This window comes from Anoplopoma fimbria, chromosome 17 (assembly GCF_027596085.1).
Source record: "Anoplopoma fimbria isolate UVic2021 breed Golden Eagle Sablefish chromosome 17, Afim_UVic_2022, whole genome shotgun sequence".
NCBI classification, from domain to species: domain Eukaryota; kingdom Metazoa; phylum Chordata; class Actinopteri; order Perciformes; family Anoplopomatidae; genus Anoplopoma; species Anoplopoma fimbria.
Window position 1 is genome coordinate 59,945 of NC_072465.1, and position 24,038 is coordinate 83,982.

A 24,038-nucleotide genomic window follows, 5' to 3' on the forward strand; every position below is an offset into this window, starting at 1 on the left:
TGCCTTTCGTGCCACAGCAGACAACAAGCCGTTCTGGTTTTTCTAGGTTAATATGGCAGCACTGAATTTATATGAAAAACCCTCCCAGCTCATACCATTGGCACCAAGATGTCCTCCAAAATCTACATGCAGATAAAGTGTTACTTCATACATATCACAAGCACAGAGATTCAGTATTTTGACTGCAGATATAGTGACACAATGACCACGTTATCAGGCAGTGATAAGAGTGTTGTGCTCTGCATGCTCAAAGGGCAGCTCATAGTGCAACTCTGGCGCTGATAACCGGCTCAAGGCCGGACAGATGGAGTTCCATCTTAATAAAACATTTCTGAGACAACCTTGCTTTAGTATGACTTCAGGGGCAGAGCACATTTTGGCTAACCAAAGGGAAAGGTTTATCCAGACTTTGCCCCCTGATAGTAGTTGTTGTCATTACTGGAAGGAAAGTCATGCATCTCTTTGGCAGGCTTTCGGTTAATGCTTCACAGAAACATCAGCTCAATTACAGGTGCTCAAATCAGTGTTTTCGTGGCCTTGTGTGCGCTACACTACAACTAAACTACACTCATTACTTACTGCTGTTAAGAATTAACAACCAACTTCTGTGTTCAGTATGGAAAGTGAGCAACAGCTGTCCCACCTGATTGATTCTTGCCGGGTCCAACTGGACTGAGGGGGCCATTGCTAAATGACGTCAGGCTGTCCCTCCTCCCACCACTTCGATAAAAGTTGCCATAGTAACGGTTCACCAGAATCTGTCTCAGCGCCTCGCCCTGCGAGAGGGAAAGAAGGGGAAGGATGTAATGACGTGATGTCAGCAACAGGGAGATAGCTGTTGTATAACAGGGATAACATGCATCATCAGTGACAAATCCTGCATTTTAGATGAACGTAAAGACACCGAAACAGACCCAATGACCTCAGAAAACGATGACGACCATGCTCTGTACCCTCAGGTATGGAGAAACTACATGTCAACATTTCATTAAAATATTGAATTCATAGAATCGCTACATTTCTATGCAAGCAAAACTTGCAGACCTGAAGTTTATGTCATTCACCACCCACACAGCCAACACTGTTACGTTCATCAGCAGCAGCAGTGACCCTGTGTAGTGACAATGTGAGGTCCTGGTGTTCACTTAGACAGACCTGGGGCCAGCCCTCCCACACTGTGACTCATCCACTGTTGAGCCGTCAGCAGCACGACTTTGTCGTTGTTATGGCAACCGCAGCCCATATCTACCTGCAAGACCTCTCATGGGATAAAGTGAAGGAAATGAGAAATACTTTGGGGGGGGGGGGGGGGTTGTGCGTGAATCATTGTCATCTGTGGGTGGTCCATGATAGACGACAGCAGCGTTATCTAAGCTCCGCTTCCATAGTTATGCCCTGGAGGTCAAGATTAGTTCATGTAGGAGGTGTTAAGGACGCTATCCTCATACTTTTTTTTGTCAGATTATTCAACTGTATGTATTGTGTGTATAGTATGATCAGCCAGAAGATGATTCCCTGATCTCATTGGAGAAAAATGCTCTTTCACTGAAGTCTTGAGTCATGAGCCCAATCCTTATCTATCTAAAATGTTGGCACAACTGGCCTGTATCTAGAACGAACAATTTACTCAAACCAGCAAACAAAATTTTAATAATGTTGTCTTTATAAACTTGTTGAAAATGTTGGTGAGTAATGAAAAAAAAATGCATTTTAGATATGATGAAATGACCCCCTCCTAAAACAAATGTATGGCTGTGAATAATAGGACTGAATTTAATCAACAGCTTGAAACAAACCTGCTGGCTAAATAATCTTCTCTTGGAGATGATAATTAAATGTTGCTTAACTCGAATCAATATTGTTATTCTGGAATATCAATATTAGAGTTTGCCTCTGTAATGGAATTACTGACACTTCGTAGAATCCCTGCATTGACATAAACACCATTAGAGCTAGGAGGCAGAGGGACAAATTCTTTTATTTTTCTTCCTTCAGTTAAACAGTAGTTAGTTATGTGGTTAGGTGTCACTTAAAGCAGTGAAAGGGAGTGATTAGAAACACAAAAAGCAGGAAAAAAAAGTCACAAAAAGTACATTTTACATTCACGATTGAATGACTGCTGTATGTCTAAAACTTGATATCTCACTCTGATTCTCTGAAGGATTGATGTTTTTAGTTAAGCTGCCATGCTTTTGCAAGTACCTACCCTCTTCTGGTCCTCCAACAACTTCTCAGGCTGGTTCAGATCCAGCTGCTGGGTGCAGTGAGGAGTGTGAGCACAGCGGTCCAACAGATACAAACACAGGGTTAGTATTCATGCAGGCAACTGTCAGGTGAATTACCACATCGTGAGCCTTTTTAACTGCTTTATGTGGCCATGCAAAGTTCTGCTCAGTGTGAATTGCCATGCATTTACTATGTTAGAAATCAAGGAAGCATCATGGTTGTGGCAGTTTTGGAGAGCTGAGACAGGAGATGTGTACAATGTTGACGATTTATACCTTGTTAAGACATTTCCAGTGTGATTTGATTTTTTCTTGTGTTTTTATCACCTTATGAAGCATTGGATTCTTTTCTTCATTTTAGCTGATTGCCGTCTTACAGTAAGTTACGGAAATACAGTATACTTTTTGAATTTGGGGTTTCGGTTAGCTTAGCTTAACAAACAGACTGCATTTCTAAAGCTCCCTAATTAACATGTCATTTTTTTATCGTGTAAAAATGAAAATGTGTTTTTTTTCTTGGCCGGACGCAGTGACTTCCTTGAGTATCTGCAGTCACAGTGGCGATAAGACTCCAGGAAGTCAACAAAGATAATAAGCCTATTTCCCAAAATGTCAAACTTTTCTTTTAACATTTAAGGAAAACACCAGGTGAAAGGTTCTTGTTTTCAGCCATTCTGAGCCTGACGAAAAGCACAAAAATCAAAGCTGGACCACTGAGATCGGGTGTTTTCCCTGGTCTGTTTTCTAATTTCCTTAATGGTTCACACAAACAATGGGAATTCAGGTTAGACACCGTGTTGCAGTATCAAATTTCGCTGCATCAATGCACAGTAATCACCAAGGGTGAAAGGAAACTGGCAAAAGGCAATGTTCTACATAAATTGTTATGTAAAAGGACACACTAGGGACAGGCAAGAGGAGAGGATTGGCGAGGGGCGATGGGGTTAGAGTTACATAATCACTCCAAAAGGAACCAGGTCACTAAACCAGTGACACAGAGCTGCTTACAGTGGCCATCTGTCACCAAAAACACAGAGGGCAAGAGGCAGGGCAAGTGAAAGACGGAGAGGGTGAGAGAGAAAATAACAAACACAGTCGGATGAACAAACTCTGACAGTTGACTATAGTCTCTGTCAGTCAGGGTCACGGGCATGATGTACAGATATGGTAATTTACCAGGGTTTATCTATGTAATGTCATGACTCTGCTGTGTACTGTTTGGAGGTTTGAACTGGAGCCAAGTCCGTCAGACTCAAGTCACATAACCAGAGCTTGCCCTCACCCATTTGTTTCCATAGGCAATATTTTAGCTGTTGCCTGTGAATTGCAGCAGATTCCACCAACAATCCCACCAAACTGCATTGCTTTGTCTTTAGGATTAAGCTTTACTGTTGAAGATGTATTTATCAAAATTATGTTGTAGGAAATTCCCCGAACACCTGAAAAGTCTTTCCAAATCTCCCCCCTGTGGGAGTAACCCACCTTAACTCTAGCTATTTATTAGCTATTAGGGTGATGCTGTGGGCAACCAAGAAAATAGGGCCTATTTAATAGGCTAAATACTTGTGTTGATGTTGGCTTTTTTATGAATATTTCCAAATAATAGTATTAAAGTAAAGTAAGCAAAGTATTTGTTTTTCTTTCCTCATTTGGGGTGCCCCTATGGATTGATGAAATTATCTTGGAAATAGGCCTTTTGGCCTGACATGTTAACTACCCCTAGACCAAATATAAATAATAAAGTGCAACTGGATGTTCAGTCACCTCAACCGGTGTCTAAAAATAGCCTTCACTCGAACAATTGACAGCCATGCTTGATAGTTAAATATGTTACTCCCTGAACTGAGAAAAAACAACATAAAAAGATCTAAACAAGACAGCACATGCTACATACAGGTTCCTCAAACAGTACAGTACAAGCTGCAGCACATGCTGAGCCATGCTTATGTAACAAGGCAAACCCTGGATCAAAAATGCGACAAAGCAAATCTTCAAAAGCGTAGTTAGACAGAGCGATAATGTGAAAGTGACAGACAGTCACAGTGTGAAAGAAGAAAAGGGAAAACGCAGAGTAGACTCTCATAAACACTTTAAAATACTCAAAACTCAGATGGCATTTCAGCTCATTCAAAAGCTTCACTTTTAAGTGGATCATGGATCGTATTTATTTTTTATATCACTCATAATTTCCAATATTTCCAATACTTTTGTTGACGAACAGAACTCGTCAGCTTTCTACTTGTATTTTTTTGTGACAGGGCTTCAAACTCACTTTTGACAAGCGCAACAATGCTTTGATCCTGCCTAAAGACAAGTAGGGCAGAGTTCAGCAGCAGGTCAGGGAGCAAAACGCTAGAGGAGCATCTTCCATGAGTCTGTAGACACGGCCTTACTGTCTCAATTTCAAACCACAAAGCAATATGATGATCCGAGTAGCTATGTGCGGCTAATTGTCCCCGTCTGACCAAAGAAACCACAGGGTAACCCCTCACAGCTGCCACATCCGCCTTTACTATAGTGCATTCCACCAAACTGGAAACTCCCCGGGGCAAACCCCTGATCAGTCTCATACCTCATAGTTTGACAATAACAGACAGACAGACAGACAGACAGACACAGACACACACACACAGAGACACACACACACACACATGCACACGCACACGCACACACACACACGCACAAAGAGTGCATTCTACTTTTTGTTTAGGTGTTTTTTCTGAAAGTGCGTAAATAAACATGTTTTTTTGCGTCTTGCTGCCACAGAGTGAGTCGTGTTTCAACTAGTGGTGAATATCAACAACTCTGGGTTTACCACTCGGCTGCTCTTAATGCAGAGACAGTAAAGCAGAGTAAATTAAAGCACTGCTTCATCATTTTTATTGCAACTGACCTATTTTTATACCAGCGCCGTAAAATGATTTTGTGTCTCGACCAGATTGGGCAAAGCATCGAGATGAGTGTGGGAGAAAATGTGTCAGGTGGATACAAAAGCGAGCCGGTCTTAAAATCCAAAAGATTTTCCTTCTTATTTCGTCCACCTACAAGCTTGTCAAGGGCCCGAGGCAGGGAGGTGAAAGGGATGAAACATGACTTACTGATAACTTGGAGGCTTGCATAACTGCTTCGACTAGACCACACACACGAGGCCAGGTGAGGAGGGGAGCCAGCACTGTGTATCATGAACTCTCGTCTTACATAACTCCTGACAGCCAAAGAGCAACAAATTTAGCTGTTAACCACCTCCGTGACATTTAACCACATTGGGGAGGTCAAAAATGCATCTCAGGCTATCTCTATTTTTTTTTTATTGCCTTGATAATCACTTATTATGCAGAATACTATTGTGTAAACCATCTTCATGTGACCCCTACAGTCTCACCATAAATCATATACCATCATGCTATACTGCTTTTCTGGGTGACATAATAGACAAGAGCCAACTACGCACTTTCATATCACACCGATACAAACACTCACAGCCAACCCCATTAAGTTTACACAGCGTGGGTGTGTGTTGGCATCCATGTGAGAAAGGGTGTGAATGGAAGTGGGCAGTATAAATTTGGAGTAGTTGAGAAATTGTGTCACAATGACTTAGCAGGCCAGAAGAGGTTTTCTTTTGCACATTGGGGCGGGGAGAGGAGCAGGTTTCCACTCAACTGCCACGCTTTACATGTGTTGACAGACGGAGATACAAAGTTTAACAGGTGTGTGTAGGGATCCTGTTTCCCTCACACTTCCCCTCCACACCCATGATTGCAACTTGCATTTATACATATACACAAACACACACGCACACACACACACACACACACACACACACACACACACACACACACACACACACACACACACACACACACACACACACACACACACACACACACACACACACACACACACACACACACACACACAGTGTGGGTAAACAGCTCCTCCACACTTTTATTGGCAATTACTGCTGAAGGTCACACATCAGCAGAGGGGCTGAGTTCCAGGAAAAAAAAAAAGCCCGGTTCTTATGTAACCTCAGCCCAGAGTTGGCAGCAGCCCAGGAATCGTGCAGCTCTCAGGCAAGGAAAACTAGGACACAGCCTCAATGACTGCCACAGCTTCTCACAGTCATGCACATACGCCGCACGCACAGTCACAGTGCCTCCCATTGGCACCTGAGGGAGATGCAGGGGAAACACCCTTCAAAAAGCTGAGCATTGTCAAGACAGGACAAAAAAAAACTATGATGACCCCACCTTTTTGTAAAAAACAGACACAACCAGTTTTCCCTAAAATATTGGGAACATAAATGGAATTACCCACTATATATTATTGAGAGCTTGCTTTCACTTTAACATTGCTTTTAATTCTCTTATTTTAATCTTTTTATTTCTAATTAGTACGAGCCTATATTTCTCTGTTCACAGTTGTTTTCTGTTTTCATGCTGTGTGTTTGAGTGTAAAATAAAAATTGGCATCAGTATTAAACTGGAATCAATGTTAAAATATTCAGTAAACATGTCCCAAGTTGACTCTTACTTGATGTGGTGCTTACAGTGGCAGAAAGTAGGGCATGTAAATGCAGCACTGGCAGTTTGCCCAGACAACAAGTGACTCACCTTGGAACCTGGAACAACACAACTCTGTTGAGCAACATGCAGTCAGTCAAAGCACACCCCCTCTCTCTCCCTCTCTCTCTCTACCCCTCTTTATCACCATTTTCAGTTGATCTACAAACCGGTTTATGGCAGGAATCAACCTACCACTATTTGGTACCAGCTGTGCCTAGAGCCTCCACCACCTACAACACAGAGCAGCTGCTACAGGACTGTTGAAATACTACTACTAGTGGTACACAGAAAGCAGCTCAGGGAAACTAGAGCACGAGTAGAGGAAAAAGTGAAACAACCTTAGGCATATCCATCTCATCATCAAAGGCCCTGAGCTGAAAGAGAACAGAGGGTTTAAGGGGTTAGATAACAACACAGGCAGAGGGAAGCTAAAGCAAAGGTCATTGATACAGCATGGCATGTAAGTCATAAGAGTCAAAACTGTGGATATTAGCCACAGTGAGCAGAATTAGTGAGGTGTCATACAGTGGTGGTTGCAGTGAGTATGTGACCAGTCCTGCCTTAATTGACTAAAGAGGTGACTGTGACAGGAAGAACAAGCCAATTCCCTTCAAAATAAGGGTACTCACTGGGTGTGTGGAACAGTGATGCAGTAAAATGATATAGAACTACACCTACATGGATACATAGGTTAATCACATAACATATTAGATACATACTCATATTGTTGTTTCTATGTGAGACCCTGCAACTCAATCTTTGATCATTTGTGTTTCCTATATTTATAGTTGCTAGTTGTATCCATCTCTGATCAGAAATCGAATGTATGCACCAGCATCAAAATCCCCCCCAAAATCAAACCTGTAATATATTTACTACAACTGTATTTATACAGCACAATATACAGTAAATGCACAGTTATATTGTACACACGAGGCACATAACCCCATCAAGTCTGCCCTCCGCAGTTTCTCCTACCTTCTCTCCGTAGCCACGGTCTTTTGTCATCATCTCTCTCAGTGTTTGCAGAACTTTGATGCACAGTCTCTCCTCATTTTCCTCCAGCAGCTGCTTGGTATGTTTGATCAGCCTGCAACGAGTACATTACTTCATAAGTCTCATTTATAATGAGAACACATACTCGTATGCCAAAAATACAAATATTTAGCTGAAGAAGATATTTACAGTACTTACTTGCATATGAAACCTCCGCTCTCACACTTCTTACGTGAGTCTGTGTTTTCGGGGAAGAGCAGCTCGGGCCGATGCAGCACGTCCACCAGAACTGACAACTCAGCCTGGACCAACGGACGCAGACGGTCCTCCAGAGCAGACACAATGTCCTACAGGGCAGAAAGAGAAACTCCTTTACTACATGAACAATTTAACAAGCATTAGTCAGCGCAAATGCTCACAAATACTGTACCTGCAGCCTCTCAATGATGTTCCTGTAGTCCCTTGAAGCGGTCACCACGGAGTCCCTGCGAGCAGCATTGCGAGCAGAGAGTCTCCAGCTCATTGCTGTCTTCTGGACAATGTTGTTGGATTTCACAAACAGGTTGTTCACCTGGTTGTCCAGGTCCACAGGGATGGCTATTGCTCTGCCTTTGGCTGGTGGGTAATCACATAGATGCACACAAGCAGTGTGGGAAGATAAATCAGCTCCTTTAACTTTGTGCTCAAAACGCTCTCTTTACTAGTAAATTTGATAAATAAACATGACTCAAAAGACAAACCATTAAACAAACTGTAGATGATGGACTAATCTAGATTTTAAAAGTAAGGGCTTGTGAGAGAGACGTCAACATAAGGGAGTAGGATCTTGATCTTACCGACATCAGAGAGAACCTTGATGCAGGTCTCAACAGAGCCCTTCTGGACTGGGACCAACCAGTTACAATGGTAGACCCTGAACACTGCCTGCAACAGCTGCACAAAGACTGGCTGCCTGGTCTGAGAAGGAGATGCAAGAAAAAGAAGCATTGAGCATTATTATATGCATCTATCTGGACTAACTGCTCTAGTCTTTAAAGAAAGAAATAGGTCCCTCAACAACATGCATCTGTCATCTAGAGTGCAGCCTGAACAATCTGAACCATCGGCTTTGTCTTTTAATATAAAACGCACACACACGTACACGTACACACACACACACACACACACACACACACAACTCTCCACACAGTGATGTAGATTAGCTGGTGTGACAGCAGCACATGTAGTCAGAACAGCATGCTGCCTCAGTGGTGGATTGTTACTTTTACAGGAGACCCTGACTGACAAATGGCCAAAATGAGTTCCCTCTCAAAATACTCACACATACAGAAATAAAGCATTTTCTCTAACACCCAAAAATAATTCGAAACACCCAACTCTGTGTTTTCAATTCGCTGAATTGAACAAATACCTGAAATATTTTCCCCAACAGAGAGGCCTGCAGCAGAGGATACAAGCAGTGAAGACATAAAACAGGCCGGATGCATCACAAACATTCTTCCAAACACATTATTATATATTTCAGAGACAGCTGTCATTGCTGGAGACGCGTTAAGTTCTCTATAATACAAAGCTTTAAATCGTAAAACAATGGGTTTTTGTTTTTTTTAATAATTGCATCAGTGTTGACCAAAAGGATTATCATTTTTTTTACTGGTGAAAAAGTTATTAATAAAGCACTAAAAATATATTTTGTGAATTAAAAACTATTTCTATGAAACCATGACAGCTTGCTTCAATGGAAAAAAGGAGTACAAAGGAAATGATTAATCAGCACAACAGGATGCTAATAACACAAACAGTCACAACTAACTGGTCTTAACTTTGTAATGTCCGATTAGCTCTCAAGTATCATGACTTACATTCCTCTGATTTACACAAACGAATGGGAAGAGAAGGAGAACATTCATTCTCCTTCAACACTCGTAATTATGTTAATCAGACGAAGAAGAATTCTGAGAAACTCCACGGAAGCACTAAATTGGCCACTTAAGGAAGCACTTAATGTGAAAACACTGGATTGTCTGTAATCTTAAAGTTAGACTTTTGAATCAGGGGTTTCTCTGGAGAGTCACTCCATTTGGTTAAAATAATATGGGGGACCTAATACATATTCTATTTGTACTTACATTATTTCTGATGGCCACCTACAGCATGACACACAGTGTGTACAGTCAAGTTAGCAGCAATTTACATGTAGATATTATGAGAGAGAAACCCCTGCATCTCGACCATCCATCACATGCTACCCCACCTAACTTTACTTTCTCTCAAGATCATCTATTAACAGGTTGATGGTCGGGATGTGGTCCCTGAAAAGAATATTCTGAGAAAAATGACCTTTTAAAAAGATAAACTGTATCATTTAGATATCATGACAAGTCTATAGGGAAAGTTCATAACAAAAGGTTCACATTACATCTGCAATCATCAACGTGTATTGAATGCAACTCTGCATGTTGACTGAGACTCAAAATACAGAAAATTGACCCTGGATTAATTTTCACATTCACCCAGCACTTTTCAGCAATTGCATACGCTTTTTTCTTGTTGGTTACATACCTGCAGGCTGGTGCTCTGGTCAGAGAAAGGCGAGCTGAAGAAAGTCGTTACAATGCCCATGACCGTCTCCGTCACATAGCGCTCCAGAATGATGTCTGCATGCTTACGGTCGCTTGTGTTGTTGCACACCTGTAATAATAAAAAATAACATAATTGTTTGTATTTTAACATCCTTGTTTCCTTAATGAGGTAAAAAAGATGCCATAGAGCCTCCTGGTGATGCTTACTCTACAAATGTCAACCAGGAAGTTCTCAAAGAGTTTCCACATGTGGTTAGAGGTGTAGATCTCCTTCATTTCCACCTCAGTGTCCACATAGCAGTGGTTCAGGAAGTTGATATAGGCGATCTTCACCTGAGAGATTAGAATAAGGGTTCATGTACAAATGTGGTGCAGGTCAAGGATGGTTGACAGTCAAATAAAACAAAATAATACTAGTGGAATAATTATAACACAATCCAACATTGATGCACAAATCTCCTGAAAGAAACATGTTGCAGAATAATTAAAATCGTGAAATAAAGATGCATTGTTTTGTAAGTCTTTGTATAAATGTGTGCTTCCTGCATCTGCTCCATAACTGTCTTGTTGTTTTGTCAGTTGTCGTCAAAGTCTCAGCATGGCTCAGTATGAGGCTAATCTCACCTCTGGGATGCAGTCCTCATGGGTCACCACCCGCACTATGTCATCCAGAGGTAACAGGCTGTTACACTTGATCTCTGTGTAGACGTTCTTGCCCTCAGTGCAAACAGCCAACAGCTCCACCAAGTGTATGTGGTACATCAGAGGACTGTTCTCATCCATGCGGTCCCGCTCTGATCGCATCATCTGGACCAGTGTCTGGAAGGAGGCGCGGTCATTATAGAAGACCAGAACGTCTTCGCCAGCATTCACCAGCTGTAGGAAGAAACCAATATACACAATTACATCAGTACATCAGGAGAATAGCAGTAGCATTGTTCAATCATTAAAAGGGCAATAAACAAGGCGTGACCTCTGCCATTACGATGTCCTGACACTTTTTGATGAATTTATTCTCTGCTTTGACAATAGTCTGAAGGAACTTGAGGTACTGGACATTGCGGCCGTGTGTTTCGATGCAGTGGACAAAGTGCTGAACCACACGCTCATTGATCTCACTGCACAGCTGGAAGTTGTTCATGAAGATATGCTGCATGGTGATGGCTTCTAAAATCTGAACAATAGAAGAAAAAAAAAATGAGCACCAGAACACAATAATGTTGATTAAATAATACAACTGTTGATATCAAGTGGTGAGTCGTCTGTTAGGACTGCTCACCCCTGGGTTGAGGAAAAGATTGATGTGCTTGTGCAGCAGGGCTTGGTTCTGCTGGTTTCCTGCACAGAAATTCTGTAGAAACTGGTGGGCAAGCTTCATGATATCCTGCATACGCAAATCTTCTCCCTGGAAGTTAAATGGCTATTGTGAAGGTTTGTCCACTTTAACGCCTACATAAAAAGAATGCCATTGAACATTTCACTGTAAGTGATGATTAATACCTTCTCGTAGGGAATCTGTAGGAGCTCAAGGACGACAGCATGCGCCCCCATGTTCCTCAGCAGCCTCTGCTGCTGCTTCCTGCTCTTCCTACCTGACAAACCTTCTTGGACACACAGCCTGCTGAGCCGCAGCAGGATCTGATAAAGAAGGAAAGGAAATGGGAGGGGGTGAGGTATTTGGAAAAAGCAACAACATTTGCAACATAGGCAGATAAGAGCTTGTTAACCAAACTTAGAAGTGAGATAGTTACCTCCTTTACCACCCTGTAGTTGTAACTGCTGGTGCTTTCTGCTTTCTTTGGTTTGTCTGTGCCCACTGAATCTCCCTACAAGGTACACCAGAGACAATGCATCAGAGAAAAAGGTCTTACTCCAGTAAAGATAGTGTTAGTGGCGACAGTCTTTAAAGTGTCTGTGTGTGGTTCTTGTGATCTACAATATACTACACCTTTTTATGCTCTGGCTCATTAGAGAGTCCCTCTCCCCCATCCATGCCCTCGTCTGGCCCCTGCCTCTTGTACACCCAGAGCTCAGACTTCTCTACGATAGAGCGCAACTGGTCCAGGTCTGACTTTATCTGCTTGTAATTTTCCACATCTTGGCTGGTGACCAGCAGCTGGACCTATGAACACATATATGTGTTACAACATAAAGAACAGAGCAGAAAAATGGCCAGATGATGCTGATCCCACATGCATTTGTGTTTGTATGCATGCATGTGTCAAAATGGTAAAAATAATCAAATGCACAACATATTTTAGTAAAAGTGGTATGATTTTAATTTCTTCCATTGTTAGCTGTAAGCTGCATACCTGCTTAAAAGCCTGCAAGACCTCCTGCCTTTGGCTGAAGTGCCTAAAGAGCAGGTGGAGGGCTCTGGACACCAGAGGAGGATAGTCATGCATGGTCAAGTGGAGAAGGACCCTCAAGAAGGTACGGCCACCATGATCGTCCAGGTCCAGTGGGGTGTTCTCTTCACACACACACACACACACACACACACACACACACACACACACACACACACACACACACACACACACACACACACACACACACACACACACACACACACACACACACACACACACACACACACACACACACACAGACACACAGAGCACACACTTAAATGAAAACACATCCTCTATTTTGTAATTTGTGACTTTTCTTTTTATTGAAACTAGGATTACCTTCCACCAAATATCCCCTCTGCCTGCTCTTCTATGTGCTCAAAATCCAAAGCACCTGGAATAAAAAACAGGTATTTGTAATCAACAAAGTTTATTTCATTGGCCAAATATTTCTTTAATATACAGCAACTGATGTTACCCTGACCTGGCATGTTGTTCGGTCCTTCCACTGCTCCAGTTACAGAAAATTCACTCTGAGAGTTACTCTCATCAAACTCCCTCTTAAATATAGACAGCAGACAGGAAATCCTGTAGTCCAGGCGCACATTCAAGATGAACTGCAGGGCAGGACAAAAGGTTTTATGTGAAGTTTTTAAAGAATAGAGAGACTGTGTATGCACTCTATGTGTACAGTAATATGCTCTACGCTTGTACACGCCTTTGAGTTGAAATTAGGGTTAAACTAAGGATTACTTTCATTGTTGAATTTTTTGATTAATTGATTAGTTGTCTGAAGTGTCGATCAGTGTTTTCCATGACATCCTCAAATGCCATCTTTATCTACAACTCAAAGATATTCAGTCTACTATGACAGAGGAGAAAATAAACCAGAAAATGTTCACATTTAAGAGGCTGGAAGCAGAGAATTTAAACAGATTACTCAAACTGGTTAATCCATTGTCAAAATAGTTGGTGATTCATTTAAAAGTTGACACCTAATCAATAAATAGTTGCGGATCCTCACTTGCAGGATCTCAATGATCTTAAGCTTGGTGTCCATGACCAATATGTCCTGTTTCTCAGGCTCAGTCTGGGTCTTGACTGTGACTCCATTGGAGCTGGTGTTTAAAGTTGTCGGTAGGAAGCCCCCTCCTCTCAGGACCACTTGGGACATCAGCTCTCCGACACCATGAATGGACCTCATCACATTGCTGCCTGGAAACAAGCACACATTCACAAATACAGACATCAACTTCATGTCAATGAGATATTGGGTCCTCCACTGACCAACCATAGTGTTCCTACCTTTACTCTCTTCTTCTTCTTCTTCTTTGTCCATCTTGTTGAAAGGGAAAATTGTGCTCACATGGACACAGTCTAAAATAGCCAGCAGGATCTTGGTAAGTCTCAGTAGGTCACTGAAGTTGTAGAAGCCAAAATAAATCAGGTTCCTGGCCAGATTCACCACCTAAAAATGGAAGATAGATATGTCAAAAGGTTTTCGTGTTTAATCATCAAAACGTGTCATGAGTGGGATAAGATATCAAGAATGTGCCAAACTGACCTCAAAGGTGAGCTTGTTCTTCTCTTTGTCTGCAAAAGGGAAGCTCTGACACACCACGTCTCTCAGGTAGTTCTCAACAAACTCCATAGTCAGACAGAATCGCTCCTTAATTTCATCTTTAGATGTTCCATCATTGTCGTAGCTGCAGAAGACAAAAAAACCCCCAAAAAATAACATGAATCAATCTATAACATATAAAATACTCTGCAATTAACATCTATTACATTTGTCCATTAACTCACTCATCAATGTCAATCTCTGAGGGGATCTCAGACCAGAGTCGAGCGTATTTGACAGGTGTAACCTGCTCCTGAGGATCACGATCTACATGCATGTGCAGCATCATGCGGCAGAAGGAGGCCCGCAGATCATAGGGCAGATCTTCATCTGACATGCATCGCAAGATCAGGTCCACATCTAGCTGACCAGAGATCTTGTTGATTGCCAGGTACTGGCGGTCTAAACACATCCTGGCAAACAGGTTCAGCTGGTACCTGTTAAAGCACAAACACACAGTCAGACTTAAAATTGAAACAGCAAAATGCTTTTGATGTTTGTTTTACCTTCACAGGTGACCTGTTCTGCATAAACAAAACTACTATCACCACATTGCTGCCTCTGCTCCGGCTCACTGTTAAGTCCGATGCATTACCTCCTTTCTCCCAGACAACATGGAAAATAAAGCACAGTAACTACCTGTAATAACTGACCACCTCCTGGTCCTCCTTCTGGCCCTCCTTGGCATCCTGAGCCAGCTCCCTAATGCTTTTACTGCGGATCTCTTTACTGCTGTCATTCCAGAACAACCACACCTCCTCCTCGTCCTCCTCAGACTCCACAGAGTTCTCCCCGAGCGTCGCTCCCTCGATCTCAAATCTCGACAGTACGAGTCTGCAGGAAGAGGGGAATTTTTTGGTTTTTTTAAAGGCTGCTGAAAATAAATGATTAAGCTTTTTTGACAATTTTTAATAAAAACATTAGACAAGGCTGCAATGGCTTCCAATGCAATTACTCTCACCCTCAGAAGCTGTAACAAAAAGGATGCGATAGAGATGATTCAGCTCATTAACATATCCAGCCATTTACATTTATATTCATTATTGATTAATCTTCTTCAAGAGTTTAAAGTGATGTGTTCAAATTAGTGCATGTTGGCATTAAGAGGAGAGTAGGACAGCAGTGGGTGGAGGCAGAGGGGGGGTCTACTCACTTAGTTTCTATGAGGATGTCTGCGTTAGCTGGATCCAGCACTGCGTTACAGATGAGCTCCTGTGTCACAGGGATGGACTTATTCATTGAAACACACAAGTCTGACAGGTAGTCCAGGAACCTGGACACACACACAAGATAGGCAAAATTCAATCATCCATGACACTTCATAAACAACAGCTCAATATATCATATCTATCTAGATCTAAATCTATATATATATAAAAAAGTTATCACCCAATTATAATATTAACACATTATCTTGAAAATTATTTCTCTTTGATGCTGCCTATTTACCCAATTGATTGTGTTCATACTGACACTGCTGATTGTTTGTGCACACAAACCTGGGCTCACGGTTCTTGCGGACCAGGCTAACAAACGTGTCGATCTCTGCAGCAGTGATGTGTTTCTCCAGCAGCTTGCGGTTATTATGGAGCAGAGCTGTGATTGTGTCCTCAGCCAAGACATCATAGCCAATCTGTTTCTGCATGAAGCGAAACTGTTTGGCGATATACTCCTGCAGAACAGACAGACAAGCAGTCTGAGCATACACAAACCAAAACGACGGCACAGACTCACTGTGAAAAATGTCATTATTAACTTAGCCCCTTTATCTTTATTTCTTTACATTCTCCAGGGGGACTAAGAGGCATAACGTTGTTAAGTCTATACCCATTACTTATATTGACTGAGGCCATTTTGCTCCTTGTTAATCTCTGTGCGGGAAAACAGAGCACGTTCACAAGAACCAGGCGGCCTCCTTCTTCACCGTAATTAAATGACCTTTCTAACAATTACACTGTAATGTGTTTAAGAGAAACTGATTTTGTCTTGAAATGGGAATGTTGTATTTCACAATGACAAGCTCGAATCACTGTGATGCTCTGTGTATTTGTATCAGCAGACAATTTGATAAAGAGCTGAGCATGGCTAAAATGCACAGGACACTCAGTTATCTCTGTATCATATCAGAGCTGCCACAGAGCAAAGGCCTCTTTCACTTGCTATTAAACTTAATCAATGGAATTTGGAAAGCACCTTGGCACAAACTCCAGCAGCACGTAGACCATATAATACAGTGGCGGCGCTCATAAAACAGGCTTTCAGGCCTGACAAAGTGTACCTGGTTCTTGCGATAGTCCTGCTGAGAGTGACGCAAAACACGGTAGCACAGGCGGCAGATGTGTCTGAAGGGGGCATGACGCTGGTCGGCCAGCTCCTCCAGTCGCAGCATGGGCCCATCCCCACTGTCTGTGAATGGAGCTTGCAGCAGCTTGAAGATCTGCATGCAAAGATAAAAACATAACCATACCGAAGTGAAAACAAAGATTGTGTTCAAAATGTTACATTCACTGTTTTAAGGCACTACCTGTTTGAGAATATTCTGTTCCCTCATGAGTTTCTGTCGTTCCCTGTTGGGTTTGTTGACCATGATCTCTAGAACATCCTGTCCGTTGTTGGGAATATCAACCACAAAGAACACCAGATCCTCCAGTAGCTTGGTAACGGCTCTGATTGTACATGCAAAAGAGAGAGACAAAGCCATAACAGACGACTATCACAGTTTCCTGATAGAATATGACAATCTGGCACTGCTATGCGTTTTATACCTCCTCTCATTCTGGGTGATGGTTCCTTTTTCCAGCTTTCCAGCAATAGAGGCTAGCACTTTACTGGCATCATTGGCAAAGTCAAGGTCTCTCACTTCAGCAGGGGAGACGGGCACAATGGCAAAAGCCTCTTTGTCCTCCTTCAATGATGAGGTGCCGATCTTGAATCAGAGAAGAAATGTTCAACTTTGTCATCAATTGTTATGATATATATTTTAGTATTTAGAATTGTTCTCTGGTTTTCGATTCCTTCCCCAAATATTTTAGAAACCCATAATGAAAACTACAATTGTACATTTACTGTGACAAAACATATACAGGACACTTAATATTTAATTCTGAAACACCTCCATAACTTCACAGCAGGGAAAAAGAAGGTTGCACATAAGGCTTTATCAGCTGACAACAGCTGGTTTAAATTTGTATCACATACATTTCTATATACCCAGACAGAATTTCTCCTCAGCATCATGCACCGAGTCAATCTTGCCAACACTTTACTAGATAAACAGGTACATATTAGTGCAACTGAACTGTCACTCACGCGCAGCATGACGGGCTTTTCCTCCTCCTTGTCAATTGGTTGGTTGGTGCTGTGAACCCATGTGTTTGTGCACAAGTGCCTGAGTCGCACATAGGAGTTCCTGAAAAAGCGTTTATATATTTTGGATTGATGATAGATGGTTGAAAATACAAACAGCAATAATATTCCTAGGCATCCCTGAAATGTGTAAATCTATGGACATTCCAATATAAAGCAAAAATATTGAACTCAGGGACCTCATTTTTGAAAAATAAATAAAAGTGCTGCAAAAGTGCCATCTTTTCATATACAGTAAATAAAGTGCTCTCTATGATGGCTCAATGGCCAAGAAAACATGATAAAAGTGCCCTTCCACTGGAGAAAACGTGAAGCAGTGCACTAATTGGCTGTAAATCTTTATTATTTTCACTGTCTGCACAACTAATAAACATGTTGCACAACAGGAACAAACACATGTGCCAAAACTGGTTCTGTCTCATAAAGTTTTCATAATTATCTCTGTCAAGTTCTAACAAGACGTGTTCACATGAACACATATATAATATAATTAATTATAATAATAATAATAATTATCATTATAGAATTAGAATAATTTGTCACTGATGAAAAAGAAATCTATCTTCCCAACAAACAAGTACAAACACATCTGTTCACGCACAAAGGATCATGCCGGAAATTTGTTTGTCGCAATTTATTCGTGTGAATGTCGTTATCTGCGTCACCCCTATGAAAAAGATCTCTACCAGTAAGACCAGCATAAAACTGTGAGTAACACAAAATCACACACTCTGTTACATAAACAAGCATTCTGTCACACATACTCTTTCCATGGTTTAATGTTCTGATCACATAATAAAATGACTTAATCTACATTGGAAGTCCCCTGACTAATAATGTGCCTGCTTTTGGTTTTCAGTGGAAAGAGTGATACACCAGGGAAAGGACAAAGAGTGTGGTGCTCCTCTATGAAACACACGTCTGGGCAGGTCGAAAACACTTCCCGACTTTAATGTTGCGGCATTCCTACCTGGGTACCAGTGAGTCTCCTCCTCTTAATGTCGTAGGGTCAAGCTCAAATATGGAAGAGATGTCATTCCCATCAGGTACAGACACAAGGGTGTACATGACTTTGTCCTGGACATTTCTCAAACGGGCTCGTAAGGCTTCTTGCTCCGAGTCCAGCTGGAGGGAAAAGTTGAAACAGCAAATGATTAGAAGATTGCTAGCATTACAAAAAAAACATCTTTAAACCCCACTTAGATTTTCCTTTTCAGCAACTAAGATGATCTGTCACATTTGTGTCAAGATCAACAAGAGTGAACCAGTGACAGGGTTAACTACATTATAACTGTGGGTAGACTTCTTGGTAAATGAAATGCAGTGGATTAGTTCAAAGACCCCTTTTCTCAAAAGAGCGTAACATTTTTTTTTTGTAAGTTGAACCAGATAAATGTCAAAGTCTTTAATAATTTAGCCAACAATGGTGCCCATAAGGATTTACCTAAACAACTTCATCATTAGTTCAGATCTTTAAATGTATTTCCTTATAGGTTTGCTTAGTTGAGTCTTGTTTTTTTTAGGCTCAACTATAATAAAAAAAGTAATCACAATAAATAAGGGCCTACATTATTTTATAGTACCTCCTCCGTACTCAGTCATTACTCAGTACTTAAGATTGTTTGTTTATATTTTCTAGTTTCCTTTTTATTTTTATTTTTTTTACTGTAGAAGCAGCGCAATGAACTCAGGAGCAGACAGAGTGTGAGCTGGTTCACTTGTCACTGCCTGGTCAGCAGATGTGAACAGCCTCACGTTGACTGTAACAGCTCAGTGAGCCGTGGCACTCAACAAGAAGCAGCAGAAAGATGCATTCACAGTGAAAGTCTGCCATCTGCTTGTGACTGAGAAGTAATACCACCTTATGCTGCAAAAATACATTTGAGCCATCTACTGCTGGAAATACTAGTAACTGCTACAGTAGCTATACAGCTTTCATATTACACGTGATATTTACCCTCTTTAGCTACAACACCTTCACAGCCTGTTTTTAAGCTTGTTTTTATGCAGTTTAAGCCAGATAAGTTTCACATGTGAATAAATTATTAACATAGTGTAAAGACTACATGAATTACTATGGTTACTTGCACTTTACTGCCAATTTTGCTTTTCAAAAGGTAGTTAAATATTTTCAGGAGCTGGGCTTTAGGTGTCCTGATGTACTGTGTAATCTGCCAGCCAATCAGAAACAAGTATTTTCTTACTCATAGTATTACATCAGCATGTCACACTTACTGAGGAGCGGGACTCCAGGCACTCCTCTTCATAATCTGGATTCACCTGCAAAAAGACAAAGTGGTTCACCAGCCAGAATATATTTGTTCAATTTAATATTGTTTTCTGTAACATCCATACAGCCTAAATTCTATTTCAATGTGTTTTTTGCTGGTCTTAGAGGTTTCTTAACAGTGAAAGAGTTTTTTTTTTTTCATAAATATAAATACCTCCAAAATTGCACAATAGTCATACCTAAAATACAATAAAAAATATATTGACAGTATTTGATATTCTCAATGTTACCCTTTTCTATCACAGTAACGTAGTATCTGTGCTCCACTGACCTCTGCAGCCAGGTAGTGTCCAGTGGCCAGATGTTTGAACCTGAACAGGCTGTTCCAGTAGCCGGCCCCCCCTCGACATGGATCATGCTGTACAACCTGTTACCAGAGCACACAGCAGTAACATGTATTTAACAGGTGCTGTAGACTTAATAACCCGATATGCTGTAAATTAAATAATGAGAAACATATTAATGGTTTCCCTACAAAACTGAAGAAGACTGATAAAAAATAATAAATAGCAAAGCTTACTGTATGTTTACTGCTGGCTACACTTTATTACTTTATTTTAGCACCATACTGTACAGTACATACCACAATCATCAAAACCAGCTCTGAAAATATTCTTCCTCACCTCTATCTCCCAAAGGGCTTTGCTGCTGGTTGCCGAGGTAGCTGACTGACGTCCAGTAGTGCGAAGAAAAACATATTGTTTTTTTCTGTGATCATCACAGGTGAGGAATTTCTCTTGCTCTGCATGAAATAACCGTACAACGTCACCCTGGAGAGAGGGAGAACATTTGTTAGAGTCAAAAATAATCAGCTTAACCTTAAAACCAAATAATTACCAAAAATGTTTAAAAATCATATTTATAAAATAATTAAGAACTCTGTAGACCTCGTCTGATCAATGTGGGCTGACACCAATTATACTACTTCTAATGTTCCAGAAGCTCCCCAAAATGAATTTATCTAAATATTTTTGAAGTGACCATTAGACCTGCTGTAGTTGTGTCTATTTTTGGTGTTATAGCTCCTAATGTAGTGTTGTTGAATAACCGATGAAACAAAATCTCAACTGAAAGCACATACTGTACACAAATAATACTGCCCTGAAAACAAACAAAGCAACCAGCCCACTCAGCTCTGATGACATTATACAATACCTCTTGCAAGAAAATGAGAAAATGTAAGCAAGTTTTATAAATGTTTGAAGAAACTAAGTAGACTGCTGCTAGTATTTCCCCTTGTTTTTCATTGTTTACTTGAGTTTTCATTTATTTAATTATTAGTGTGTTTAAACATCTTTTGTATTATATATAAATGTGTTTTGTACCACATTTGTAAAAACAAAATAAAAAATGTTTTTGTTTTTTTCCCCGTGTAGCTACAAACCCCTTTTAGGATGATCTCTTGATTGTCGCCCCATTTCATGAACAAGACAATCTTCCAGCTGGTGTTACAGTTGACCGAGTTCACCTGAAAAACAAATAAGCAGAGACTGATGTGACTGCAGGTATAATCTCCTGGCAGCCTTGCTGCACAAAACAACCCTGCCAAGATTAAAGGGATGGTTTGGAGTTTCATTTTCTCCTAAGTACCTGCTGAGACACAAAAGGGTGAGAACACAAAAAAATTCTGAATATCGATACGTTGTCTAATAAACAAAACAAAAAAGATTATATACAAAATAAATTCACCTTCTCTTTACATGTGCCACAGTCAAGGCAGCAGAAAGAGTCATTTAATTACTTTACCATGTTTGTCTACTTCAAGTACTTGCAGAGAAGTATAATAAGTTGAACATTGAAAAATGTGTAACCTCTTTCCTTTGTTATGTTGCCATTTGATGTCAAAACAGTCGACACTGTCTCTGCACTTTGATAACATATGTTATTTAGTAGCTGAGAGCAGACTAGTGTTATGAGAGAGAAACAGGACGACCGCTCAAATGCAGAATTAGATGCAGCCCAGTCCTTTACTGTGCCAAATTTGGAAGGCAGGAAAACAAAGCTGTAGTGTTTTACATCAGACAGCTAACAACGAAGCAGTGGTTATGAGAAAAAAGCTATAATTAGTTTCCAGCTACTCCCACAGAAACATCTGAGGAGTGAAGATGAGTTGCAACAGCTCAGCCAAACCTCATTGCATCCTGGATTATCCACAAGCTGGTGTGTGCTGGCATGGAGCGGCTGACCAGCGTTCACTGGGTTAAGGACCACTTTGTCCCCGATCACCACCTGCAATCACACGCAAAAACACAGACACAATTAAATACATATGTGATAATATATAGAGGAAAAAAAGGTTATGCATTGTAATCATAGCACAAGCAGAGTTAGCTTTGAGTTATTTAAGAAAGTGGAAAGCTATCAAGATCATGATGTTTGATCAAAACAACATGTCAGAATACACATTATGAACTAACTGGGTCTGGGCTGTTTGGACTTAACTGTATTTTGATTTATTTTATTGAGTTTGACTTGCATGTATGGATTGTTTAAGTTAAGAATAATTTACTATATTTAGTAAGAACCTCCCTATCAGAGCACAATGTATGAGTCTACCCGGAGTACAGTGCAATTAATTTGCATCAATGTCCTCTTGAATCTGTTACGGTTCAGAGAGCGTCAGTTTGTATTTGCATGCTACTGTGCTCTGTGTTTTCTCTGCAGGGATGAAGTGCCTCCAATTCTAGTTTTTATCCAAGCCTGCTGCTTAGGCCTCATGCCATGCCTAATTTAAGAGGAGGTTAACAGAGAACCCCGGTCTCGTTGCAGTTCATTTTGTCCTTGCTGGTGCCAACAAGAGCTTTGTGATTAGGAAAACACCAATTGGGTGTTGGCACAGGTCCATCCAGGGATATATGTGATCAGGGAGATGCCTCACTTTGAGGCTTAGGTAAAGAGGACTTGTGCTCTTGAGGTCTGGACCTTTATTCTGCAGCCTTAACCTTATACTAATAATTTACTGCTGTGTATGTAACTGAGCAACTACATTTTAAAAGAGAGAAGTGGCCTACTGCTACTATATTTTAAAAAGTACACATACTTTAAAATGTAAAATACATATCATCCCAGGCATGATTGGTGTTTTCCACAACGCACCACTCCCACAGACGTCTACGTATGATGACTTACACTGTCCCCGATGGAGCGAAGTTTGTAGAAGGGCTGGATGTAGAACCAGGAGCCTTCATTTCCGGCGGTGTCCAACATCACCCTCATGGCGTTCTTCTCTAACAGCGCAGGCAGACGCTTGTTCACCGTCAGGTATTTGTTGCTCTTCAGGTGGAGGAGCTGAGCAGAAAAATCCAGATACAATGTAAGAAAATACAAACAAACAGACATGTAGGTAAGAAATACTAAAAGTGTACCGACTGGAAGAAAGCAGCTTGTATTTAGGGCATTCCTAGAAACTAACTGGCATAAGGGTTATTTAGTAAATCAATTTCACACAACAGGTAAGAAATCTAAACATGGATTGCATTCAGTACTACAATGAGAGTCACCTTCTTACTCAAAGTTACTGTGAGGAACTTGTAGCTGGTTATGAAACAGTGACCTACATAAGTTAATGAGACCATCAGCAAGAAGACTGTCGGTTTCTTTCAATTATTTTTTAATTCTTCCACACAAAATCAGATGGAATCATTCATGTTAATCAGAAACTTCTTCAGCTCAAACTCAAGCGTGGCCTCCAGCAGTGACCAGGTCACCACAACCCAACACAGACCCAACGCTGCTGGAGGCCCAGGCCATATTACTGGGCCCACTGGAGGGAAGAGAGGCACAGGAAAACAAAAAACAGAACTGAGCAGAGCAGAGCAGACCGCCAGACCCCGCTGCAGTAAAATTGGGGGGTTTTCTAAAAGGGACCCTGGTGATGTGAAACACCATCACTTTTGTCTGCAGGGACCGCTAAAAGTAACACAAAATGAAAGTTCCTTGTAATAGCTTGAATGAACTGTGATTGTCTTCTACATACTATATTATGATTGCGTATGTGTATTCAATTTATTTATGAGACTGCTTCCAGTATTCTCTG

General features: G+C 41.0%; 1 protein-coding gene across 1 annotated transcript in view; it reads right to left on the minus strand.

Moving 5' to 3' along the window:
- LOC129105846 (inositol 1,4,5-trisphosphate receptor type 1-like) overlaps nt 1–24,038 on the minus strand; it is a 65,220-nt gene that overhangs the window by 26,150 nt on the left and 15,032 nt on the right. The window contains exons 6-42 of the mRNA XM_054617056.1: nt 23,132–23,290; nt 22,133–22,231; nt 21,387–21,470; nt 20,626–20,772; nt 20,274–20,369; nt 19,948–19,992; nt 18,683–18,837; nt 17,656–17,755; nt 17,112–17,272; nt 16,871–17,012; nt 16,625–16,783; nt 15,846–16,018; nt 15,500–15,619; nt 14,986–15,180; nt 14,532–14,783; nt 14,290–14,431; nt 14,031–14,193; nt 13,750–13,940; nt 13,210–13,342; nt 13,066–13,119; nt 12,684–12,850; nt 12,320–12,493; nt 12,123–12,197; nt 11,872–12,009; nt 11,651–11,776; nt 11,345–11,545; nt 10,996–11,247; nt 10,579–10,704; nt 10,352–10,480; nt 9,201–9,227; nt 8,626–8,746; nt 8,220–8,404; nt 7,988–8,136; nt 7,772–7,883; nt 7,132–7,167; nt 2,207–2,254; nt 644–776 (exon numbers count right to left, since the gene is read on the minus strand). Of these exons, the coding sequence (XP_054473031.1) occupies nt 644–776; nt 2,207–2,254; nt 7,132–7,167; nt 7,772–7,883; nt 7,988–8,136; nt 8,220–8,404; nt 8,626–8,746; nt 9,201–9,227; nt 10,352–10,480; nt 10,579–10,704; nt 10,996–11,247; nt 11,345–11,545; nt 11,651–11,776; nt 11,872–12,009; nt 12,123–12,197; nt 12,320–12,493; nt 12,684–12,850; nt 13,066–13,119; nt 13,210–13,342; nt 13,750–13,940; nt 14,031–14,193; nt 14,290–14,431; nt 14,532–14,783; nt 14,986–15,180; nt 15,500–15,619; nt 15,846–16,018; nt 16,625–16,783; nt 16,871–17,012; nt 17,112–17,272; nt 17,656–17,755; nt 18,683–18,837; nt 19,948–19,992; nt 20,274–20,369; nt 20,626–20,772; nt 21,387–21,470; nt 22,133–22,231; nt 23,132–23,290 (4,969 nt within the window). The remainder of the gene's footprint in view (nt 1–643; nt 777–2,206; nt 2,255–7,131; nt 7,168–7,771; nt 7,884–7,987; nt 8,137–8,219; nt 8,405–8,625; nt 8,747–9,200; nt 9,228–10,351; nt 10,481–10,578; nt 10,705–10,995; nt 11,248–11,344; nt 11,546–11,650; nt 11,777–11,871; nt 12,010–12,122; nt 12,198–12,319; nt 12,494–12,683; nt 12,851–13,065; nt 13,120–13,209; nt 13,343–13,749; nt 13,941–14,030; nt 14,194–14,289; nt 14,432–14,531; nt 14,784–14,985; nt 15,181–15,499; nt 15,620–15,845; nt 16,019–16,624; nt 16,784–16,870; nt 17,013–17,111; nt 17,273–17,655; nt 17,756–18,682; nt 18,838–19,947; nt 19,993–20,273; nt 20,370–20,625; nt 20,773–21,386; nt 21,471–22,132; nt 22,232–23,131; nt 23,291–24,038) is intronic.